At 49.6% G+C, this 22,082-nt stretch overlaps 2 protein-coding genes across 2 annotated transcripts in view; both read right to left on the bottom strand.

The window, feature by feature from the left end:
* The window catches only part of ADAP1 (ArfGAP with dual PH domains 1), a 46,577-nt gene extending 40,595 nt beyond the window's left edge, over window positions 1-5,982 (bottom strand). Inside the window, exon 1 of the mRNA XM_040078790.2 lies at window positions 5,846-5,982. Coding sequence (XP_039934724.1) covers window positions 5,846-5,930 — 85 coding nt within the window. The 5' untranslated portion in view covers window positions 5,931-5,982. The remainder of the gene's footprint in view (window positions 1-5,845) is intronic.
* A 10,903-nt stretch (window positions 5,983-16,885) lies between these two features.
* On the bottom strand, window positions 16,886-19,690 carry LOC120759652 (cytochrome c oxidase assembly protein COX19). Its single transcript, XM_040079150.2, has 3 exons — window positions 19,504-19,690; window positions 19,298-19,409; window positions 16,886-18,226 (listed from the first exon to the last, which is right to left on the bottom strand). Exons 1-3 carry the CDS (start codon window positions 19,583-19,585, stop codon window positions 18,139-18,141), a joined length of 282 nt encoding a protein of 93 aa, XP_039935084.1. The 5' UTR covers window positions 19,586-19,690; the 3' UTR covers window positions 16,886-18,138.
* Between the last annotated feature and the right edge of the window lie 2,392 nt (window positions 19,691-22,082).

Genomic DNA, 22,082 nt, shown 5'->3' on the forward strand with positions numbered 1-22,082 from the left:
ATGCCTCTCAAAACAAAGACATGGGTCAGCTTAATTTTCAAAATTAAAGAAACAAAGAAAGCTAAAGGAAACTCAGCAGAAGGGCACTGGGCTGGTATTTTCCCATCCCATTCATCTAAAAGCGAAGGCATAGCCAGGGATTAGAGAAGCACCCAAAACAAAATGAAAACGCTTGGGTAACACAGCTAAATTCAGAAATTAACTTCACCCAGCCCTTTTTACCACCACAAGCCTCAGGAAAACCCAGCACAGTGAACCATGAACACCACAGCTTGAACACAGCGTTCCTGAGCTTAGGGGAAAAGAAAAAATTGAAGGCTAAACACAAAAAATATTAGGAAAAAACAACAACAACAGAAAAACCAACATAAGACACAGGACAGCTTATAGAAACCAAAGAGACTGCAAGCTGGATGGTAATGGATTTTTTTTTAAATAAATAATCAGTATTTCTGGTATCCAGAATATAACCATGGGGTTCCAGTTTGAAAATCCCTAGATGCCATCAATCCAAGTAAAATCCCATGAAGCAGAGCAGCAATGGACTCAAAGCAGAGAAGAACAAAAACTCAAAAGGCCCCAGTACTTGGATACTCCTGCTCCACCTTCTGCCTTAAACTACATTTCTCACTACTTACAGCACAGTATTGATGACCAAGGCGAACATCTGAGGCCAGTGCACAGCAACACATCCCCAACACATTCTTCAGCACACGAATGATGACCTGACCCTTAACGAGCGGCATCCCTGCCACACCAGCTGGGTGGGAGCTGCTCTTTGGTCGGGAAGCAGATTCGATGGATTTCCCTGATCCCTCACCTGTCTGAGGCGATAAAGAGACCTCTCTCCAGGCAGGAAAAGCTTTTTTACCCTGCACTAGAAACGTGACTCATTGACACAGGGATTTCAGCACAGTCCACACAAGCACAAAGCCTTTCCTGCCTGCTGCTGATTTCCTCCATTCCCGGGACAGAGAACCTCGTGTTCAGCACCCAAGTTCTGTAGCTATTTACTCTGGGGAAGGATGAGAGGCTAATAAACAGCCCCTGGTCGTGCATGTTGAAAAATAACAGCAAAAGAGTTAACACTGAAGTCAAACCACCTCCCACCAACACTCTCCTCTAAGTAGGAAAATTTTTCAGTGAAGGCACTGAACTTGCCAAGGTCTTTTAATTCAGCTGGCAGGTCCCAGCAGCCCCCTCTCACTGCCTGCAGCCCAGGCACCGGGGCTGGACAAAAAACACCATCACATTAAACCTCCTTTGTTTCAAAAAGCCCCTGCAGAAAGTGGCTTTGAGATTAACACAACTGCTGTGGGATTTTTTTTTTGTTTGTTTGTTTTTCTTTTCCCCTTCTTACCCCTCTGCTTACAGCCGGGGAGAAGGGCTGGCCAGTTCCCAGGGACAGGGAAAAAAAAAAAAAAAAAAAAAAAAAAAAAAAAAAAGGAAAAAATTCAATATTTAAGTGAAAGGACAACGGAGGTGCGGGAACAAGTTTCCACTTTGAGCTGGAAGATGAAAACCCCGTGTCACGCCATTAGAGCAGCAGAGCTCCGGAGCAGCTTTCCAGTGGGAGGCAGCGGGGGCAGGAGAGGGAAGAGCTGCGAGGCAGAGCCCATCGCTCCCGCAGGGGATGGGCACGGCCCTGCAGGGGCAGCGCCCGGTGACTGTCTCCTCCCCGATCTGGGTTTTTAGGACCAGCTGCTGGAGGGAGGGAGAGAGGGGAGGGCTGAGATCAAAGCAGTGCCCTCCTCAGTCCTGAGCAAATTAAGCAATCCCCGGCGCTCAGGTGCTTCCCTCTACTTGGTGACATCCAGGGGATGGAGGAGCTTCACCTGCTGTAGAGCTGAGAAGGAAAAGGTGTTTACAACCACCTCGGCCACCACCAGGCTTTCAGATGCGCTGCTACACCAGATCTGCACGGCTCTGCAGCACAAAGCTCCGATTCCAGACTCCCCTGCAGCAGGAGCCTTCTGCTCTTCCTCCATCCTTCACCCCCCCTGGGCCTCGGGCACAGAGGCCGGTGTTAGCCAGGATCCATGTCCCAATAATCCATCCCAAATAAGAAAGATTAAATGATAACAAGCCGTGTAAACTGCTGCTGGAGGGTTTAAACTGCAGGATTGCTTTGATGGGATTTCCATTTCTGTCTTCAGAGCCTCTCTGTCCTCCTACAACGTAAAATAATTCTCACTCCATGGAAACACGAGCCTAAGTCATAGAAAAATAGAGTAAAGAGAGAAATACTCCAGGTCTTGTTATGCCCTGAGATAACCATCCGTCTCATGATGTGAGGAAAGATTGCCCGAGACAAAGAATCATTTAGAAAAAGAAAAGGCTGAACTGCCACATTAGTCTTGAAGAAAAAAAGATTATTCTAATGCACAGAGAGCCATTACACACCAGCAATTCAGTAACACGGCTCAGTTTGCACTCAAGACTGAATTTACCATGCTATCTTCACTGAGAAAGCACAGCTTTAAACCCGCAAAAAACACAACAGCCAGGACACAGAAGTGCGTAATGACAGAGGACCCAAAGCCCCAACTAATGACTTTATTAGTGGCTCCTACCCCAGAATTCAGCCCCGGAGATGTAACCAAGGCAATCTCATTATGCATTACAGATCGATGACATTTTTTTTTGCAACTGAAATATCTTTTATTCAAAACAACTTTTCCTTGCAATTTATGGTTTCATAAAAATGCAATTAATAGAAACCTAAGTAGAAACCTTAAAAAAAAAAAAAAAAAAAAGGCAATCACAAAAAAAACAAACAAACAAACAAAAAAAAACACACCACCAACCTTCAAGTGCAAAATATAATCTCTCAGTTATTTTACACTCTGATTTTCACTTTCTACTTCAGCATCCTTTCTGCAGCCCCAGCTGTCATGGCCAGGGCCCCTTTTGTAAGACTGTTCTCTCCACCTGAGACATCCCTCAAAATCTCTTTGAAAGCTCTGGTTTTGTCCAAGAGATTTACTTTTTTTCTGCCAGACATAAACACAGGTCCTGGGGAAGACCCCGATCTGACCTTCCTGAGCACCACATTGAATATCCCATCCCACCCAGCTGCACAAACCGTGCACAGACCAGGGAAACACGTCTTGAACAGGGCAGCCTTACAGGGCTTGGCCGCTTCAATAATCCTCAGTCATGATTAAGTGGCAAATTCTGGCCCAGCCCCAGGCAAGCAGCAGGTTGTGCCCCGCTCTCCCCAAGGAGATAGGATGATCCTGCAGGGATGAAGTTTTTTGTCCAGCCCAGGAGGAAAAGTCTCCCCCATGGCCCATGTCTGTCCCCAGTTTTGGCTTTTGTACGGTCACAGCTTAGCCCAGCGATGCCAAGCTGAGAGCTCCATGGCACCGGGGGTTTGTAAATGTCCCAGAATACCTGGGACAAGCTGTGGCTTCAGGGCTCTGGCTACTGAGTGTCCCCCAAATGCCAACACAGTGACAAAAGAAAATAACTTCTTTTTGACAGCAGGAAAGGAAAACAAACAAACAAACTTTCACTGACTGGCTGATTTCTCAAACAAATATTTCCAAAAGAAAAAAGAAAACCCAGCTGGCTTCTAAATACACAAATTAAAGTGGCTATCAGCAAATTTTCCCCTGCTACATTTCCAACCCATCCTGTTCTTTGTTATGAGCATCCCTGAGCTAAATGGTTTCTCCCTATCATGGATGCTATGCTAATAGGGTATTTCAGGGAAAAGCACTCACCCGCCTGAGAAACTGCAATAACAGGTTCTGATCTTTGGCTTCCCCCAGCTGTACCAGATCAGCCCTACGGCGATACTCACATGAGGGAAAGCACAAGTCTGCCCTGCTTCCCTCATCTTCTGTTCATTCCCCACCCTCCCTCTCTCCTCACTCCATTTTCTTTGCTTTGGTACTTTCCAGTGGCAGCTGCCCACCTGGTTCCAGCTGTCACATTTATCTTCCTGTGCATCCCACTTCTGAGCAAAGAAGATTCTTGCAGCCCTTTCTGGAGGCTCTCTAGATACTTATCCTGCCTCTCCTGCATGACCTCATCCCCAGAAAGAGCTGGCCTGCCACACCTGCCCAGGATGAATAACTGAATTCAGGCTGAATATTTCTATCCTACCTTCAGACACAAGTTATTATCTTATCTGAAGTGGCCCAGGGCATCTCAAGTTTATTGTCACTCCCAGGCAGACGAGCACATTACAGCACCATGAATAGCTCTCGTTTACCAAAGAAAGTGAAGCAAAGTAGTCACTGAAGAAATTGGGTTGATGAACGAAGTGGTCCCAAGGAAGCAATGCCATGAGAGTTCAGAAGAGGCTGAATGATATTAATATAGCACATCCTGACTTACAAAAGACACTGGCCCAAATTCTCCTCTCTGACTTTCAGATTCACTAAGACATCACTGTATGCAAATGTCAACAAAACCAAAGCATGCCTTTGTTGTTTTACAAGCCCTTTTGGTGCCTTTAACAACAACCTCCTTATCCTGATATGAGCCATTTTACTGACCTACAGCTCCACCTCTACCCCAGTGATGCCGAGAAACTTTTGCGTGGGGGCTTTATGTTCTACACCCACAGGGCGAGGGAGAACCACCCCTGCTGATCTGAACGGCCTCGGGTTGGTAAAGTTTTCTCCGGGAAGGAACAATTTAGGCAGACACCCACTCGGGGAGCCCAAGCTGTGCTCAGCAAGACACCTCGGAGGTGGGCTGGTACAGTCAGACAGCAACCGCGGCAGCAGATGGGTGGGAGCAGGCAGAGCAGCGCGGCGCTGCAAAGCCGCTCACGCTATGCCGAAAGTTCTTTGTCCTTTCCAGCTGGGTACCGGAGGACACAGCGCATCTGAAAGTGAACTGCAGTGTCCTGGGATGCAGGCTGGGGGTATAAACCCGCTGGGAATGGTACGATCTGGATAGCGGTGTCCAATAGATCTTGACATCCTAAATAAATCAATAGCTGGGAAAATAGGGCTCAGCTGAGGCGTTAGGGTTTTTTCTTTAACCTATAGAATGACAGAGGCTGAGAAGGACGTCCTTTCTGTACACCTCCTCAGAGCCATCCTGCTCAAGCTAACACAAATTTAGGTTTTTTCTGTATGGTGATTTTTTTTTTTTTCTTTTCTTTTTAAAAATAGGAAAGTTACTTGCTCTGCAATTTTTCTAAGGTTGTTCTCAAAGACAGATCCCACCACCCTATGCAGACTGCTCAGCCAAAAGCACCACGGCCCGACTCCAAAAATTCACCATCCAAAGGGCGAAGAAGACATTCCCAGCCCAGATTTTCTCCCCTCCGCACACGAAGACGTCTGCAGACATTCCAGCCCCGCTCCCTGCGCAGCTCAGGCGCCCACGGATGGCAGCCGGGCAAAGGTTGCCGGGCAGGATGTCCGCAGCGCTGCCTCCGGCTGTCCCCGTGTGTTTGCTCACTGACAGGGCAGGAGCGGCCGAGGGGACACGGGGGACGCGGCGGCCCCGCAGCCCGGCAGAGCCCCAACACCGCCCGGTTACCGGCGCCGGCCGCGCTGCAGCCCGCGGGGACCCGCCGGGATGACATCAGCGCTCACGGCCGGGCGAGGAGCCGGCCCGGCCCCGGGGAAACCGGGGAAACCTCGGCCGGGGCTCGGTCCGCGGGGACCGCGGCAGCGCAGCGCATCCCTCCGCCGGCCCCGGAGCATCCCCGCCGCATCCCCCCCGCGGTGGGGAGGGGGCTCGGGCACACCCTCGGCGGGGCGCAACCCCCGCCGCTCCCGGAGAGGGCAGAGCCCGGCGCTCCGCCGCTGCCGTGCGGCGCGGACAGGTGCAGGTGCGGCCGCCGCCCGCACCCCCCCGCCTGCCGTGCCCTTACCCGGGGCGGCGCAGTCGGCGCACGCCGCGTTCCCCGGCCGCTGGAGCAGCTCCACCAGCGCCTTTCTGCTCCTCTCCTTCGCCATGGGGGCGGCGGGCGGCTCGGCGGGGCTGCGCTGGCTCCGCCGCTCTACGGCAGCCTCATGGCGCGGGCGGGGGGCGCTGGCGAGGCGGGCGGCGCCCGGGCGGCTCCATTCGGCCCCGCTCGCTCCGCGCACGCTGATCGCTGAACGCGCCTCCGGCCGCCGGGACGCGCCGCGCCGGGGCGGTGCTGCCCTGCCCTGCCCCGCTCTGCCCCGCTCTGCCCCCGGCCGCCGCTGCCGGAGCCGCCCGGTGCCGCCGGTGCCGCTCGCAGCGGGCGCTGCCGGATCCCCGCGCCGCTCGCCCGCGACCTCCAGCGGCAGCGCCTCGCCGGGGCGGCCCCGACCCCCGAGCGGGGATCCCCGACCTTCGGGCCAGCCCGTCCCGCCGGGCGGCCCCGCCACTCTCAGGGGTGCTTTTCCTGGTTAAACTCGCGCCCGCGGAGGGGATGCTGGAGCCGGCGGGAAGCGAGGGTCTTCACCTGTGGCAGCCTCCCCAGCTGTCATTGGCCAGGGCCTTGCCGCTCAAGCACCTTGGCAGGTGCACGGGCAGCGCGTTTAGGATGCTCCTCTAATATCAGTAGCCTTTGGGGGTACTTGTGAAGGTTTCATTAGTAGCCCCACGCTCTCCAAAACACTCCTCCTTCACTGCTGTCCGTGCACATCACCAGCAGTTTCCATGGCTGTGTCTTGGCAGGACTGTCCTCCAAGCGTCTTCCCACGTTTTTCACACCTCCATGGTGTCAAGGGAGTATCCGGGGAGGGAAAACATCCCTGTGTCATCATGGCTGTGCATCTCATGCCGTCTATGGGCTAAGACCCCTTGTTTTGCCAGCCAAAGACTAAAGAGTCCCTCAGGGGCAGGATGTGGGAAGCTTTTGGCTGAGGAAGGGCTCAGAGCTGTGCCTCCTCAACCCCTGCTGGACATTCTCCAGTGTGGGTCACCTGTGATGCTGCTATGTCCCGTTTGTGGTTCACACACCTCTGCTCATAAAAACAGTTTTGGTTTTGCAAAGCAAATTCCCATTTAAATCACCCAACTCTGCCTCCTCCAGCAAAGTAGAACCCTCCTGCAAGTTCAGGCCATGCCATTCATGCTGCCCACGAGATTCAGGGTGTGCATGAGCATCTGCAGGAAGAGGCTGCCAGTAGCTCCTGGAAAACTTCCACAACCAGACCACCACCTTGATCCTGCAAACGAGAGGATGGGAGCAGGTTCCTGAGAACACTTTGTGGCAGAAAACAGCCCCTTAAATACAGGCAGAGTCATGGCCTGGTACATTTACAATGCTCCCTTTGCCTGGAATATATTTTCCTGAATGACCTTTGCATTTGTGCTGCCAGACAGGTGACTGTGTCCAGGTTATTTCTGGCTGTTTTAAACTGATGCTGGACTGTTCCTTGCTGACTCAACCCATTGCTGGTTTTACACACATGGCTTGATAATGTCTGGAAACTCACTGCCATCCTAACCAAAGGCATGATCCTCCTCACAGACCTTTTGTGGGGAAACTGAGTTGCTGCATCCAGACCCTCACCTTCTTCAGCCTCTGAGATGCCAACACTTACCTGGAGCAGACTTTCAACACCCTCAGAGTGAAACCAGCCCAGCAGAGTACCTTACACACCTGTGCTGTGTTCAAGCTTGACAGAGTAAATGCTACAGGATCAGAGCTTTGCCTAAGCCCAGGTCAGGCCAGGTTTTCATTTGCACTTTGGCTTTTCCAGAAGAGGCGTTTGCTGAATGCTTCATGCAATAGCCAGGATGCTGCACATCATCATGAACTTACCACGGGCCGAGGCTGGGGGCAGGGAGGGGGTTTGCTTTGAAAGTCTCTGTTTAGCTTTCCATTAAGAGTTATTGATTCTCTTAATTTTTTGTTCTCCTGGTTGCTAGGCAATTCCTCTCTCTCTTCCGCGTGCTGGAAGCCAGGGCTGCAGACAGAAATTTATATCTTGTAATAAAATCAAATAAAACAGAGCCTGTAGTCAACGATGAGAGGGGAGAGTTTCATAAAGGACAGGCGGAGCAGGAGAGCAGGGCCAGCAAAGGTCGATCAGCAGCATCCTCAGCATTTAAGGCTCATCACAATTACTCCAGACTTCACACGGGGAAACAAACAGCCCACGTGGGTAGAGGGGACGTGGAGAGACAGGGAGAAAAGTTGGAACAAAATGAGCCAGAAATGAAGATAAACTTTTATTCAATGGAAAAACAAAGGCTTGAGCCAACCTCGCACGTACAAGGGTATCTCTTTTACTCCTGGTTTACTCCTGGTTTATCCAAGGTTAAGAGGTCTGGTATCGCCCCAGTGTGGTTGGCACAATGTTGATCCAGGGCAGGCACTGGGGATCTCCTGATGGACAGTGACTCCTGAGGATTGTGATTCCTGTCCTAGACCAGGGACTGCATCTGAGTTTATATCTCACACGCTGTAAAGAGCAAAGGTTGCCCCTGCAGGGCTGGTGGAGGCTGATGAGCATCACTGCTCAAGTTTGTCCATGTCAGACTGTTCCCTCCTCTGAGCCTTGCCCCACACTTTTCCTGTGCCTAGCACCTTTCAGGGAATGCCTAAATTAATTTGCTCCTACTTCTTGCGAAATCTCCGACCAAACTCTCTGGAGATGGGTTGTCACTGTCAATACATCACCCTCATTCAGATGCTTCCCGTCTCTCCACTGCTAAGTGACTTGGAGGTTTGACATAAATTCATATCCATATGCATGTAACTACTTCCATATTTATGTGTAAGATGTGTTTGTTTGTAAACACACACACTTTTAACTCCGTCTTTTCTAAATCACAAGGTTGTTGCCTTAGAAACGGAGGTTATTAATGTGATCTCCCGAGGTGCTAAACACAGTGGCAGCAAGGGCAGCCTCTGGTAACGCCAGATCCTGAGGTCAGGGCAAAGAGCACTCAGAAATTCCTAGAAAGGAAGGCGACGCCCTGAAAATGCACAGACATAACTGCACCTTCTCTTTGCCCTTCCATATCAGCTCCTTTCACCCCGAGACTTCCTTTTGTTAGGAGAGGGCTGTTTACACTGGGGTTCAGTTAATTTCTCAGCCCCAGCCCTGAAATGGCTAAATCAATGTCACACCCGTGCCAGTGAAAGGGTGTTAAACACAACCCTTGACGTGACCCGGGAAGCATTACAAATTCCTGCGTGAACGGCAAACCTGAACAGAAATATCAATAATTCATGCCACGGCAACTGCATTCGAGCAAAACTCTGGAGCAGCAGATACACCAGGCAGGATTCCATTGGCTTCCTCGGCACCACAGGGGAGGCAGCTCTTGCAGCTGGAGGTTTGTGTGAATGAGCTGCAGCACTGGCACCCGCACCTATGTTAAAGCAGCTCGTTTCCGTTGCAGTGTCGGTTTCCTGTTCAAAAGAAAAAAAAAAAAAAAAAAAGGAAGAAACCAATCCTAGAGGCTTTTCTTTTGAAAAAGGAAGAGTTTTCTGGGTTATCCAGTTAAATCGAGAGTAGGGTATAGCTGGGAGGGAGGGAGGGATGTCACAGAGCAGAGAGCTCAGGCCAGGGCCGTTTAAAAACTCTTGGACCAAAAATCCAATGCTGATGCCAGCTTTCTCTTATTTCGAGCAAATTGCTGTATGGAGCCTGTGGGAATGTTTTTGTGTGGAACAGGGAAAAGCACACTCACAGCATCTGTGTGATTAGGATGTGTGGATCGAGTTGAAGAGGATGATGCAGGAGAAAATGATGTGAGGGTGGAAAAAGAACTGTGATGTCCTGTGTCTGCAGAGCTGCTCTGCACCTGCAGCAACCCTCAAAGAAGACAAACTGTTGTGCAGCTCTGGAAGAGTCTCACTGTAGAGTGACCTGCAGATCAGGGCTTCTTTCCATTTGCATAGTGGTTAATTCTACCGCAGCCCAGAATTACCAGAGTGAAAAAAGAGGAGTCCTTTGCTCCCATGATTTAACAGTCCTGCAGTTGCCACCATGCAATCCAGACCACAGAGATCCTCTGGAGGGAAGCAGAACTGGAGAGGATGAGAACTGGGCGGGGGTCAGACCAAGATATCTTTTTTTAGGTTTCTGCAACACCCTAGAGCTGACCACTGCTCTCTCACAGCCATGCTACCACAAAACTTCTCCAACCACAGCCCCTCATGTGCTCAGGACACACTTTCAATTTCTTTTCTGCCTGCCTCTTGCCAGCACTGGGCTGCTTTGGGGGTCAGCATGCAGTTGCAGGGGCTTCTTAGTTGCTCAGACAGCATGGCTGGGAACCAAAATACATCAGAGAGAGAGAGAGAGGGGTTAATTGATGGCTTGAAGATGTTGGATATTTGTAAGTCTGCTCCACGGCACCTGGGGAAATCTCAATGTAAGAGAAACAGCTCTGCAACCGTCCTGTTGTTGCACCAAACCCATTTCCTACGATGTAAAATATGACACAGAGGGGGCAGCTGAGGGAATTGGCTCCATGGAAGATGCAGTGAACCATCTGGAGCTCTGCTGATCTCTATTGCCCAATGACAGGCTCTTTCTGGCGCACAGAGGAGATGAAATTAGTCCAAGGAAGTCAACAGTTCACCTAAGTCTGTGCTAGACACTGCTTTTAGCATTTATCCTAATTGAGAGACTTGGGCCTGTGGAATCTCTGTGTGGGGAAAGCCAACACGTGTGTGATGACACTCATACATCAGGGGATCAGCTCCTCCAAAACAAAGCCAAAGTGGTTATTCAGGGCGGGACGTCATCAGTTCGGAGTGAGTCAGAGACACAGCAGGACAGGTTCCGTGTGCGAACAGCAGGGCAGTGCCCATCGTGGGAATGGCTTCTGCTCAGTTCCAATGATTTAATCTCTTCCTGGCTCAAATGGCTCATCCTTCCAGGAACAGCTTGGAGACATTCAAGCAGGAGACTGGGCTGTGTGATGTCACCTTCCAGGGTGGAGACTGGAGTGAGCCAGCCACCTGCTGCCAGCGCTGGGCGCTGGGAGCCAGGGGCTGCCCGACCAGGGACACCGAGCAGAGAGGATGATGGAGGACCACAGGACAGAGGGGCTGAAGCCCAGCTCTTCACTTCTGGTCTGGAAGTCTCTACAGCAGAGCCTGAGTTCCTCAGAAAAAAAAAAAAAAAAAAAAAAAAAAAGAGAAGCCATTTTAAAAGGGCACAGAAGAAGAGAGAAAACAGCGCAGTTATCGGCCCCAGTGGTCAGCCTCGTGCCACAGACTGCTGCTTCAGCTGCTGGTCCAGCTCGGGCAGCTGAGAGCACATCCCCTTCTGTAGCACAGCTCAGCTGTAATTTGAATAAAGCAGTAGATGGAAACAAAACTGTGGTTTTTCTCTAGAAAGAGATTAAAAATGATAGCCTGAAGAGAGCTGCTAAACAGCTGGAGGTGGTAATTCAGCCTTCCCCCAATTAACTTTGTCCACAAAAGGTTGAGGGCCATGTCCTACCCTTCCTCTGGCTGCTGATGGGATTGTTTGCATGGTACTGTATGCCTCCTAAAAGCTCCCACATCGAGATACCGAGCATGCTGCTCATTTATCTGTTCATTTCAGTATGCTTTGCCAAAGAAAAATCAGCAAAGAATTAATTAACAGCAATTATTTCTAGCAACAACAGAGCAGCCCTGCTCCAGAAGCCATGAAAACAACATCATGAGACCCCTGTGGCCAAAAAGCCTTTCTAAACAGGTGCAAAAATAAACAATTTTATAGCGGGGTATAAAAAGAGCCCCAGCCCGGTTGGGGAATGGCAGGAGAGCAGCCATTTCTATGGCTGAGTTGGAACAGCCACCCAGGTGACTTTTGTGAAGGAGCCTTACTAAACAAAGCAGAGCAGAAGCACCAGCCTGAGTGAAAGAAGCAGCAGGGCCAGGTTATTGCTGCCATAGAGGGTTTACTACACCCATCACCGTGTGTTATTAGTGCTGCTGCAGTGATTTACTGTCCCAGTCAGTCCAGCCGATTAGAGCTGTGATCTAAAGTACAGCCAGCTCCAGTTGCAGTGATAAACATCACCCCCCTGCCTGTTACTTGCTAAAATAAGCTGAAATAAAGCCATCAATCCAAACACCTCTCTGCTCAAATGAGTCCTTCTAGCAGGCACCACCACACCTGCAAGTCTCCTGCCATGCCTGCTAAAAGGATGAAGGTAGATGTTCCAGCCACGCTCTCATTTTTCACCTACCTGGTTCTTTTTCAGCAGCCAGTGAACTCAGCATCTCTGTCCCTTTGACCAGAACTTGCACCTCCTGTCAGCACAGCCCTGGGGTGACCCAGATCCTGTAACATCTCTGTGCTGCCCCTGCAGAGCATCTCCCCTCACACAAGGTCAGGATGCCCCTCCTGACAGAGATGTTCCTCTTTTCCACCAGACTCTGCAGCACAGTTTGGGGACATGGGAGAGTAAATTAAACCCCACACTCCAGCCACCTGTACCACTCCCAGTGCTGTCTGTGCACACAAACTGTTCACTCCTGACCCAGGGCCCTGCCTCTGTTCTCCATGCAGATCCTGCTCTGGGATTGGGCTGCATGGTCCCACTGCACCTACACCTCTGGATCAGGCAGAGATTGGAAAGCACAGAGAGGGGGGACAGATTTGTGCTGCCTTAGCAACCACTGCGAGCATGCCCATGAGCAGGGAGATGTGCCAAACACCAGGCACACCCCAGAGCCTGTGCTCTGTACAGGCTGGGTGGTGAGGACAAGGCTAAAGACAACCTGCTTAATCCAGGGGCTGAAGCCAGCACGACATAACTCCCACCCCTATAATAAAGAGCAAAAGCCAAGGGAGGCAGCCTCGGCCCCCAGCAAGGAGCCAGCCTCACTACACCCCTGGGATTTCCCACTTGGTGCTTGCTCATGGGGCCTGAAGGCTCATTTATCAGTGTGGGGGCTTGTTCCTGCCTGCTTCAGCATCCTGAGCCACCAGCAATTTTCTCGGCATTGATCTGATCCGCAGCTTCTCTGCAATCCTGAGTGGCAGCGGGAATATTTTTCCCCATCTGGCTCTGCCTGCCCAAAACCTGACATCCTCAGTGTGGTGAAATTCTTTTCTATCCACCCAGCCCTGCTACCTGGGGCTGTCAGCACTACCCAGAGGGGAAGAGCCCTCGGTAGATTGGCAGCAGATGGCTGCAGCACACAGCATCACATCAAACCCTCAGGGCCAACCTGGTGTCCCAGATTCAGTAGTGCCATCATTCTCCTGCCTTGCCCACTAAGGAGAGATGCTTCCAGACCCTGCTGTAAACCAGAGCACTGTTTAATATCAGAGAAATGTAAATTGAGCAGACACGACGGGGCCTGACTCCCTGGCAGAGCACCCCCTCCCATGCTGCTGCCTTCCCACGTGCTCAGCAGCCCTGCAAGCAGGATCACAACTGGCTGGGTGAGCAGGTGCTCGATGAGCAGGGCTTGCTAGCAGCAAGAAAACTAGAAATCCTCCAGAAATCAGAGCTGTCATCTCCCCTAAGCTTACTAAAATAGGTAAAGGACTCAGGTGCCCAAAGAGGCTGTAAAAGCACCCCCACCACCTGCTTTTTAATCCCATCAAGGTGAAGTGAAAAGCCTGGGTCATTCTGTCTCCTCCCTTTCTTCACCCCCCTGCTCTTCCTTTGCCAGGCTGCTTTCCACCACTGCTCCTGTTGGAGTTTACCATAATTCATGAGGACCTGGACAGAAAAACATGCACAACACAAGCTGGTTTACAGTGTTGCTCATTGCCAGGGAGCAGCACTCGTGGCCAGATGGACCCCAACATCCCTCCCACAGCAGTGGGAACCCGCCTCACTCGGTGTGGGAAGGGCTGCTTGTGCAGGCATCCCACTGGGGGTGGGGAAACGTGGGACACCAAGGATTCAGCCCACCAGGTTTGATCAGCTGACCGGTTTTACCTCACAGAGAACCGTGGCCTTTGTTGGGCTATTTGGTGAACAACAGCTTGTCATTCAGCCAAGCCCAGCAGGAATCAGCAAGAGTAAGATTGAAGCACCTGCTAATGCAAATCTCAAAATCTCCTGGATAATGAGACAGGGAGAGCCATAAAAACATGTCCCTGTATCATCAGGAAACAAAAAATGGATCAAGGTCTATCAAGTCCTCTGCACACCCTCATTGGACTTCTAGGTGACTTTCTATGAAGTTCCTATTTTGAGCAGTGATCAATTATGCATTTCAAGCCATATGGCACCTTCATTCCAGCAGGAAGGCATTTTGTCTTGAAAACTGTAAGCTAGAAAATCTGCTGTGTCCTGACAAAAATGCAACATTGCCAGTTCCTCACAAAACCAGAACCATTAAAAAAAGAAAATAAAAACAGGATAAGTTTAATCAGATGCCCAGTTTTCAATGGAATACCCTTGAAAAGGAAAAATATCCTTGTATGTGCACTTCCAATCTTTTTAAAAATTAACCTGAGTCAGAACTTTGATTTTTTGTGGGAAACCTGATATAATATACAACATTCCCAATTTAGCAGAAGGTTCTCTTCCAGCATGGATCCCCTCCAGGCACAAAAGCACTGAAGTCCTCTGGATAGAAATGCTACCAGGCATGACAGCAGTCCTGCGCACTAGCAGAAGCAGCATTCCCATCCCAGGAATTATGGATGAGAAATGTAGAAAAATACTGCTCTCCAGTGGAGCCAGAACATCCAAGGCACTTCTCAGAGCAGCAACAAGTGATGCTTCAGACATTTTTCATGTGGCAGCAGGCAGTTCCTTCTCTCATAGCCTCCTACAACCCAGCTTTGGTTCCAGATGATCAGTGAAAATGATGTTGCCTCTCAGTCCTGTGCTTGGAGTGAGACAACAACGCGGCGAAATTTAAGAGGCGCTTTGACTCGTTGCCCCTCACTTGGTTCAGCCAAAACCAAAGGCAGCAACAAGTAAAAGCTGTTTGGATTGCTGCCCCAAAGGGCAAATAATCCCCAGCAGCAATGTGTTCTCCCAAGGGAAGCAAGCTGGCGACCCCCGGCCATAGGGGTAATACCCAGCCACAAGGAATTCCTTGGGCTCGAAGCCAGCAGGACAAACTGGGGAGGACGCTTTGGGGCAGGACCAAGCAGGAAGGTCAGCAGCCACACCCACTGCCTGCTCTGCCTGCTCACAGCCCCAAACATTCACCCCACAGGTGCTGACAGCTGTGACCCTCCTGCTATGCCAGGTATGTCCTTGCAGGTGGCAGATGCAGCAACAATCCCTCCTCAGCTCGGAGGCACGGCCTCATTGTGCTCCTGCAAAGGACTTTGGACCATGGCCCATTTCCAGAGCAAGCACAGGAGGCTCTCTTTGTGTAGGCTTTTCTGTGAAAGCACACCCAGAGCTCTGGAAATGTTTATTAAACCCTTTCTTCCTGGTTCTGCGGGTCACTGTGGTTGTTTGGAGAAATACACCTAGAGCTCAAGGTCTCCCAGGAAGACGTAATGATGGTTAACTTGCAGCAATGTTCTCTCTGTAAATAACTGCTGTGATCAAGGTTAAGCTCTTTGTGGTTGAGTGGATTTTAATCTGAGTAAAGAATGTGTGGGCAAAGCTCTGCTGATCCAGAGCCCTCCGGGGACTCCCTGGGACCGATCCCAAGCAGCTGGGTGCCTCATTAGGGCGCGAATGAGGCTTTGCTGCAGAAAAGCTACAGAAAAGACAATTGCAACTCCCTGGCTTATTGATTTCTATTGCGATGGTAACAGCTCACATAGATCTTCACTCCAACACAGCCGCCACTTCCTCCTGCTTCGGGCTATGCCTTCCACACCTGTGCAATTACATCCAGGCTGGCAGCCTGTACGTCAGTCCCAGCTGATTCCCAACGGTTTGCCTGTCTCCAGGTCGCAGGATCTGTCAGCAGGTGGAGCTTCACGGCAGCGCTGGCACGGGCAGCACCTGGCAGGCTCCTCACAGGAAGATTGATGCACTCCCACAGCACAGCAGCTCATCAGCTCCAAACAGCTCCTCCAAGAAATCAGTGCCCCTGACAAACTGCCTCCCCTGGAGCACACACACCTCAGCCCAGCCTTTTCAGAATACAGATTTTGCCCAGTGTGGTGACAGGCTCCTGGAGAGGCTCCTCCTGGGTCTGCATTGGCTGTGAACCTACTGCTTCCATTTGGCTTATACCCCACTGTCAGCTTAAACCTGGATACCACCAGCAATACTAAAATAAAGAAGTTTCAAGTGGGAAGATTTTAATTAATGATTTGTATGTTGGCAGGAATTAATTGAAGAGCATTCTGGGAACCCTCCCAGATGACTCTAGTGTTGCAAGGACTTGTCCCCTTGAGCAAGTTGGGAAAACTGTTTGACCCCAGGTCTGGAACTAATGGGTTTCTTCCCCACCACTTCTCAGCTGCATCAGATCTCAAGGTCTGATGTCCCCTAGCAGCTCTGAGCTTCCCTCAAAGCTCACCTGAACATTTTCTTTCCTGCAGCCAATGCTTACAGCCAGGACAGATGTGCCTCTGCCCATTCCCTGAATTTTCAGCTATCCACTCCCAGCTCTCCTCTTGTCCTGGCACGAGGGGACAGCAGCTGACTCACTGTGCTGGGAAGCAGGATGAGATGTGCCCATGGAATTGGACAGGCTGAGGATGTGATCTCAGGGCTGGTGAAAGGTGCAAACCTCTCACCCCCACAGACTCCTTAGGGCAGCAATCACTCAACACCTCAAAAACTTTGCAACAACTCAGAGGACAGAGCTGGCATCAATGTCTCAGGGAAACACAGATGGAAAAAGTGAAGGAACTGCTTGGCCAAAACCACAGTGCAGAGTAACAACCAAAAAACGAAACTACCACTGCTAAGAGCCCAGATTACTCCCCCACCACTGGTGGGTTCTTTCAGACCTACCAGGAATTCACTTTGCCTTATAATATTCAGGGAGCACAGAAGCATGAAATTTGATTTCTTTCTTCTGAAGATGTTGGAGATTATTTTAATTCTAACTTGGTATCGCTAAAAGAAAGCTCTTATTCAGTGGTTTAATATAATGTCTTTTAGTATCTGTTGCAGCAATACAATCTCTGCTTTCTTTCCTATAAATGGACTAATCTCACCAAGGGATATAATTTGAACAGTAGAATGAAGTGGAATAAAAATATGCAGCAGCAGGCAAATGTCCTTTTCAAACAGGAACCTGCTCTGAGCTATGTGCACTCTGTTCCATCAGATTAGACAGAGCAACAATTTAAATCTCAGCCCCAGTGATCAGTATGAAGAGCAGAAAATGTTCTTTCACTCCTTCCTGGAACTCAGTATGAGCAGATGCACGGTGGAAAGAGGCAGAAGCAAAAGCAGACAGCAGGGGAGGTGAGATGGATCAGAGAGGGGACACCAAATAAAAGAGAACTGCCTTGGCAGAGAGAGCCAGATACACGGAGAAATGATTCACTGGCTTAAAAACAAAAACAAAAGCAGCAGGGATAACAGGGCAGAACATACAGTGGGAAACACATCTAGAAGATTTACATGTTTATTACCTGCATGAAACACATTTCTAGGGGGCTAACAGGCAAAATTATTTCTGCTTGAACTCAACATTAATTAAGAAAGACTTCAACTGCATTAGAACATGCATGATAAATACCACTATTCCCAGTTAAATGATGAAAAAATTAGGTGCACTCTGCTGGCATGGTAAATAAAAGCAGAATCATTCCCTGATTGGTGTCTGGAACCAGAAATACTCTCCAAACAAAGATAGAAAATGAAATGACTGAGAAAAAGCCCCACCCCAAGTACCCCCACAGGACCCCAGTGTATTCCACAGCAGGGTGAGATCACCCCAGTAATGCCAGTATTTAGTAAAAAGCAATTTTAAAGTACAACAGCTTTATTTCCATCTGACAAATAACTGCTGCAAGCATATTAGTACTGCCCACAGAAGATTAATCAGTAGTTCAAGACCTACACAATAAAGGATTGTTTGGTTTGGGTTTATGTCCTCTTAAAATAAAACTTCACTGTTCTTACAGAGACATGGAGAACACTTTGGGCTGTCACTGTTTTGCCTCTAGAGAAATTAAAGGAAAGAAGTTAAGAAATACTTGAGCGAAGCAGACAAAGGCAGTACTTTTGCTCGTTAAAAGGAAAATCTTATTTTAGGAAAATTAAACTTTGTGAAAAAGGTTATTTCAGGAAACACTTCCTATTGCAACATGAACAGAACGTACAATATGTACTACATTCAGAGTTGTGCTTTCCCTTCAGGAGGGGCAAAGCCAGCTGTCTTCATCACAACTTCTCAGGTTTTTCTTCTGACTTCTCATTTATCAGGTCTTTAAATCCCAATTTTTCCAGTGGTTCATTAGCCATAAGTTGCCTAAGTAAAAAAGAAGAAAACAACAGAAAACATTTTAGAGAACACAGCCTCTAACCAAGAGAACAGCAGCATTTTCTATTTAATCTATTATTATTTACCCTAAACAGATCCAAGACATACATCTGATTGCTGTTTGACCAGACCTCAGAAAATACAGTTTTATGAAAGCAACACTCAGCAATTATTCTTTTCTCCCTTAACAGCATTTTTCCAACTAAACATGTTGTTTCCCCATCTTAGGTACTGAATAAGAGTTTTGTTAGAAACTGACCTGATTCCTGGTTATCTTTAATTAACACACTACCTAAGAGCTTCCTAAAATTCTACCAATGCCATTTACATTTTCAAGTGAATATTGTTTAGAACAGCCTTTCTGGTGCCACTAGACTTTGCTGTAGCGATTTTCAAACTCATGTTTGATTTGCAGTGTACTTTCCCTAGATACAGGGGAATTTGTGCATTTTTCAAAGTTCCCTGGGTCACCCTTGTACAGGAGGCATTGCAAAGCAATGCATGAATGGAAAGATTCAAGATTCCTGGAAAACCAATCATCAACACTTTCTTCACTTGAACTGAGGTGAAAAAACTTTTAACTTGCCTGCTAGAAACATATTTCTAAGGGGCTAACAGCCCAAATTATTTCCACTTGAATTCAGCATTAATGAAGACTCAATTGCGTTAGTGCATGCAATAAAAACACCACTGGCTCTGATAATTCATTGTTAAGTTATACACAACACTTGGAGGCGCCTTGAAGACAGTCAGCGCTTATTGAGAAGGCCGCGCAGAAGGCGAGCAAAGTATGGGCTACAAGTTAAAAGTTTAACTTGTAACCACAGCTAAAAACAAACAAACAAACAAAAAGCTTCACGCTGGCCGCTGCGGGGGGTGGGATCCGTCTCGCCGTTATCCCACCGTACTGGGTAACATCGAAGCCACGAGGCAGATAACCCGCTGACGCCACACGGAGCATCTGTTTCCTTCACGAACAAAAAACGCTGCGTGACCGCGGGCTCCGTTGCCCGCTGAAGGGCTCCCCGCTCTCCCGGCCCCGGCGGGCCGGCCACTCGCCTGTCCATGCGGCACTCCAGGTAGGCCATGGCGCTCTGCCGGCAGGCCGCGCTCTCGTAGCCGCTCCGGCGGAGACACTCCATGAACCGCTCCTTGAAGGCGCTGCACTCCCCTGCAACACACACAGCGAGGGCCGCGCTAGCGCCGCGCTCGGGGGCGGCCCCGGGAGCGCGGGGCAGGCCCGGCGCTAGGCCGCGGTACCGCACCGAAGTGATCCAGCGGGAACGCGCCCTTGTCCGGCGGCCGCGGCGTGAAGCTCTTGTTGCTGAAGTTCATGGCGGTGGACATGTCGCTGCCGGGGGAGGGGATGCGGACGGCCGGGTCCCTGCGGTCACTGCCCTGTCGCTCTCCAGTCGCGCTCCCGCCGCCGGGGGGAGCCGCACGCCGAGCGCATCGAGCGGGGGTCACGTGACCGCCGCCGCGCGGGGCGGGCGGGGCCGCGCCGCCATGGAAACGGCGTGCGCGTTGCTGTGGCAACCGCGGCACCGCCCGCCATGTTGGGCCGCGCCCCGAGCGGGAGGGTCCCTCCCGTCCCCGCCTGCAGGGCTCACACGGCCGCCGCGAAATAAGCGGATTCCTCCTCACAAACCCCGTGTCATTGTCCTCATTCCCTCTGCATGCTCGCAGTGTTTTCTGGGTTGTCCTATGCGGGACTTTGATGATCCTTGTGGGTCCCTTCCAGCTCGGGATGCTCCGGGATCCTGTGGGGCTGTGATTCGTTCCTGTGAATGGGTGGCTGTGATGGTCGTGGGCCGCCTGTCTGTGGAGGGGCCCGGGAAAACGGTCTGTCCTCGGCATTGGCGCATCAGGGAATGGAGGAGGAAAGAGCCAAACTTAGAGCGTGGTGTCCACAAATCCTTTCGTACAGGATCCAGCCTTGTCCAATCTCCCTTTTCTAGGCAAGGTTGAGGCCAGGCTCCTCCTCTCCTTCTGCCCGAAGAATAAATTCCTCACTTATCTCTGCTGAGCTCTGGGTCTTGACTTAAAAGCCCATTTCTGGACCCAGCTCTGGCTGGCGTGTGATCCCAGAGCCGTGGGCATGGCACTGGCAGGATGCAGGATCAGCTTCCTCAGAAACCCAACAGGATTTTGGATCGGCTGTCCCCATTCCGCTCAGCCGTCAGCTGTCCATGGTGGCCGCGATGTGGTTCCTCATCCCTCATTAATCCTCATGGTTTAAGTTACGCACAAACCCTACGGGCACCACTGAGTTATTTTGTACCTCCTACAAACACTGGGAGAGCACGTGGATTCCCATCAGGTGGATTCCCAACAGGTGGACTTCCATCAGGTGGATTTCCATCAGGTGGATTCCCATCAGGTGGATTTCCACTCAGGTAGGTTCCCATAAAGTGGATTCCCATCAGGTGACATGAACGGTGGTGACACCAGTAACGTCAAGGGGGTGTTGGCAGAAGCCTGGGAAATGGTGAACTTCCTCAAGATGCACAACAAAGAAGAACACACATTCTGCCTGCAAGTTTACAGCACAAACTCTGCAGATTCACAGTCTTCTGAAAGGAGGATGAGAAATAGCTTTAATTTAACTCACCAAGTCTTAACTGTGGATTATGCTGATATTTCTTCTTCTTTGCCCATAGCTGCAATTGGCTTAAGACAGTATTTTATCTTTTTTAAGTTGATGTTCTTTTAACTAAATGACTGAGCTAAGCAGAAAGAATTCAAGGCTGGGGGGAAGAAAAAAGGAAATGAAATAGTTTCAATTTTTAAGGACAGCCATTATGGAAATATTAACTGCAGCTCTGTTTAAAGTGTCTTTTGTTTATGCTTTGATTGCTTTCTTATTACAGTATTGAAATTGTAAATGGAAAATTACACCATGTTCTATTACATAAGCAACTGGTTTGCACAGCTTGAAATATAAGGCTTTATTATTAGGTTTTCAGGGCTGTGAACAATAGATGGGTTTTATTATACAGTAAATAGCACTTTTCCACTTGACTTCGTTATAACACTTAATGGTAAAAGGGATATACTCCTCTTTCATAAATACATGCAGCAAACTCTCTCCTAGATTTCAGAAGACTGAGCAGCAGGGAAGTAACTTTGGTTTATCTGGACAAGTCCAACTGATGTGTCAAAGCACTTGATTTTAGCAAACTGCCCAAATTACATTCTTTACTTTCTGTCACAGTGGCCGACTTGCTGATTTCCCATGCAATGAAGGAAGAAGTCAAAGGAAAAAGATGTGCAGAGATCACTGGAATTATTCCCAGGCAGACAGAACCAACCCTTTCCAGCTCTGTTTAACATCTTTACCAATGATCTGGGCCATGGGATGGGGTGCACCCTCAGCAGGGTTGTAGATGACACCCAATTGGGCACGAGTGTGGATATTAGGAAAATTCACTTCCCCAAACATTGCCACAGGCTGCCCAGGGCAGTGGTGGAGCCCCCATCCCTGGAGGTATTTAAAAGCCACATGGATGTGGGACTTGGGAACATGATTTTAGTGGTGCCTTGGCAGCGCTGTGCGAACAGTTGGGATCAATCATCTTAAAGGTCTTTTCCAACCTAAATTATTCTATGATTCTCTGCAAAAGCTACATCACCTTGCTATATTTTATTATACCAATTTTTCTTTTTTTTTAACCTATTCATTAACTCAGGGTCTTTCTTTGGAGTCTTAAACGTTGTAGTTACTCAAATTCAGGTCAGGTATAGTAGCAGGTGTTTGGTTATGATTACTTAATGTTTTTCATTGCAAATGCCAGTTGTATCTTCTAGAATTTCCTTTAAAGGTATGGGTTGTCATACAATCTCA

Source organism: Hirundo rustica, chromosome 15 (genome assembly GCF_015227805.2).
Source record: "Hirundo rustica isolate bHirRus1 chromosome 15, bHirRus1.pri.v3, whole genome shotgun sequence".
Classification (NCBI taxonomy): Eukaryota; Metazoa; Chordata; class Aves; order Passeriformes; family Hirundinidae; genus Hirundo; species Hirundo rustica.

Bases quoted from the DNA above. Each gene is read 5' to 3' on its own strand.
- LOC120759652 (XM_040079150.2), bottom strand. From the start codon at position 19,585: ATGTCCACCGCCATGAACTTCAGCAACAAGAGCTTCACGCCGCGGCCG. The intron at 19,410-19,503 runs GTGCGGTACCGC...TGTGTGTTGCAG, and splicing joins GTTCCCGCTGGATCACTTCG to GGGAGTGCAGCGCCTTCAAG. The intron at 18,227-19,297 runs GCGAGTGGCCGG...TTTTTTACTTAG, and splicing joins CTGGAGTGCCGCATGGACAG to GCAACTTATGGCTAATGAAC.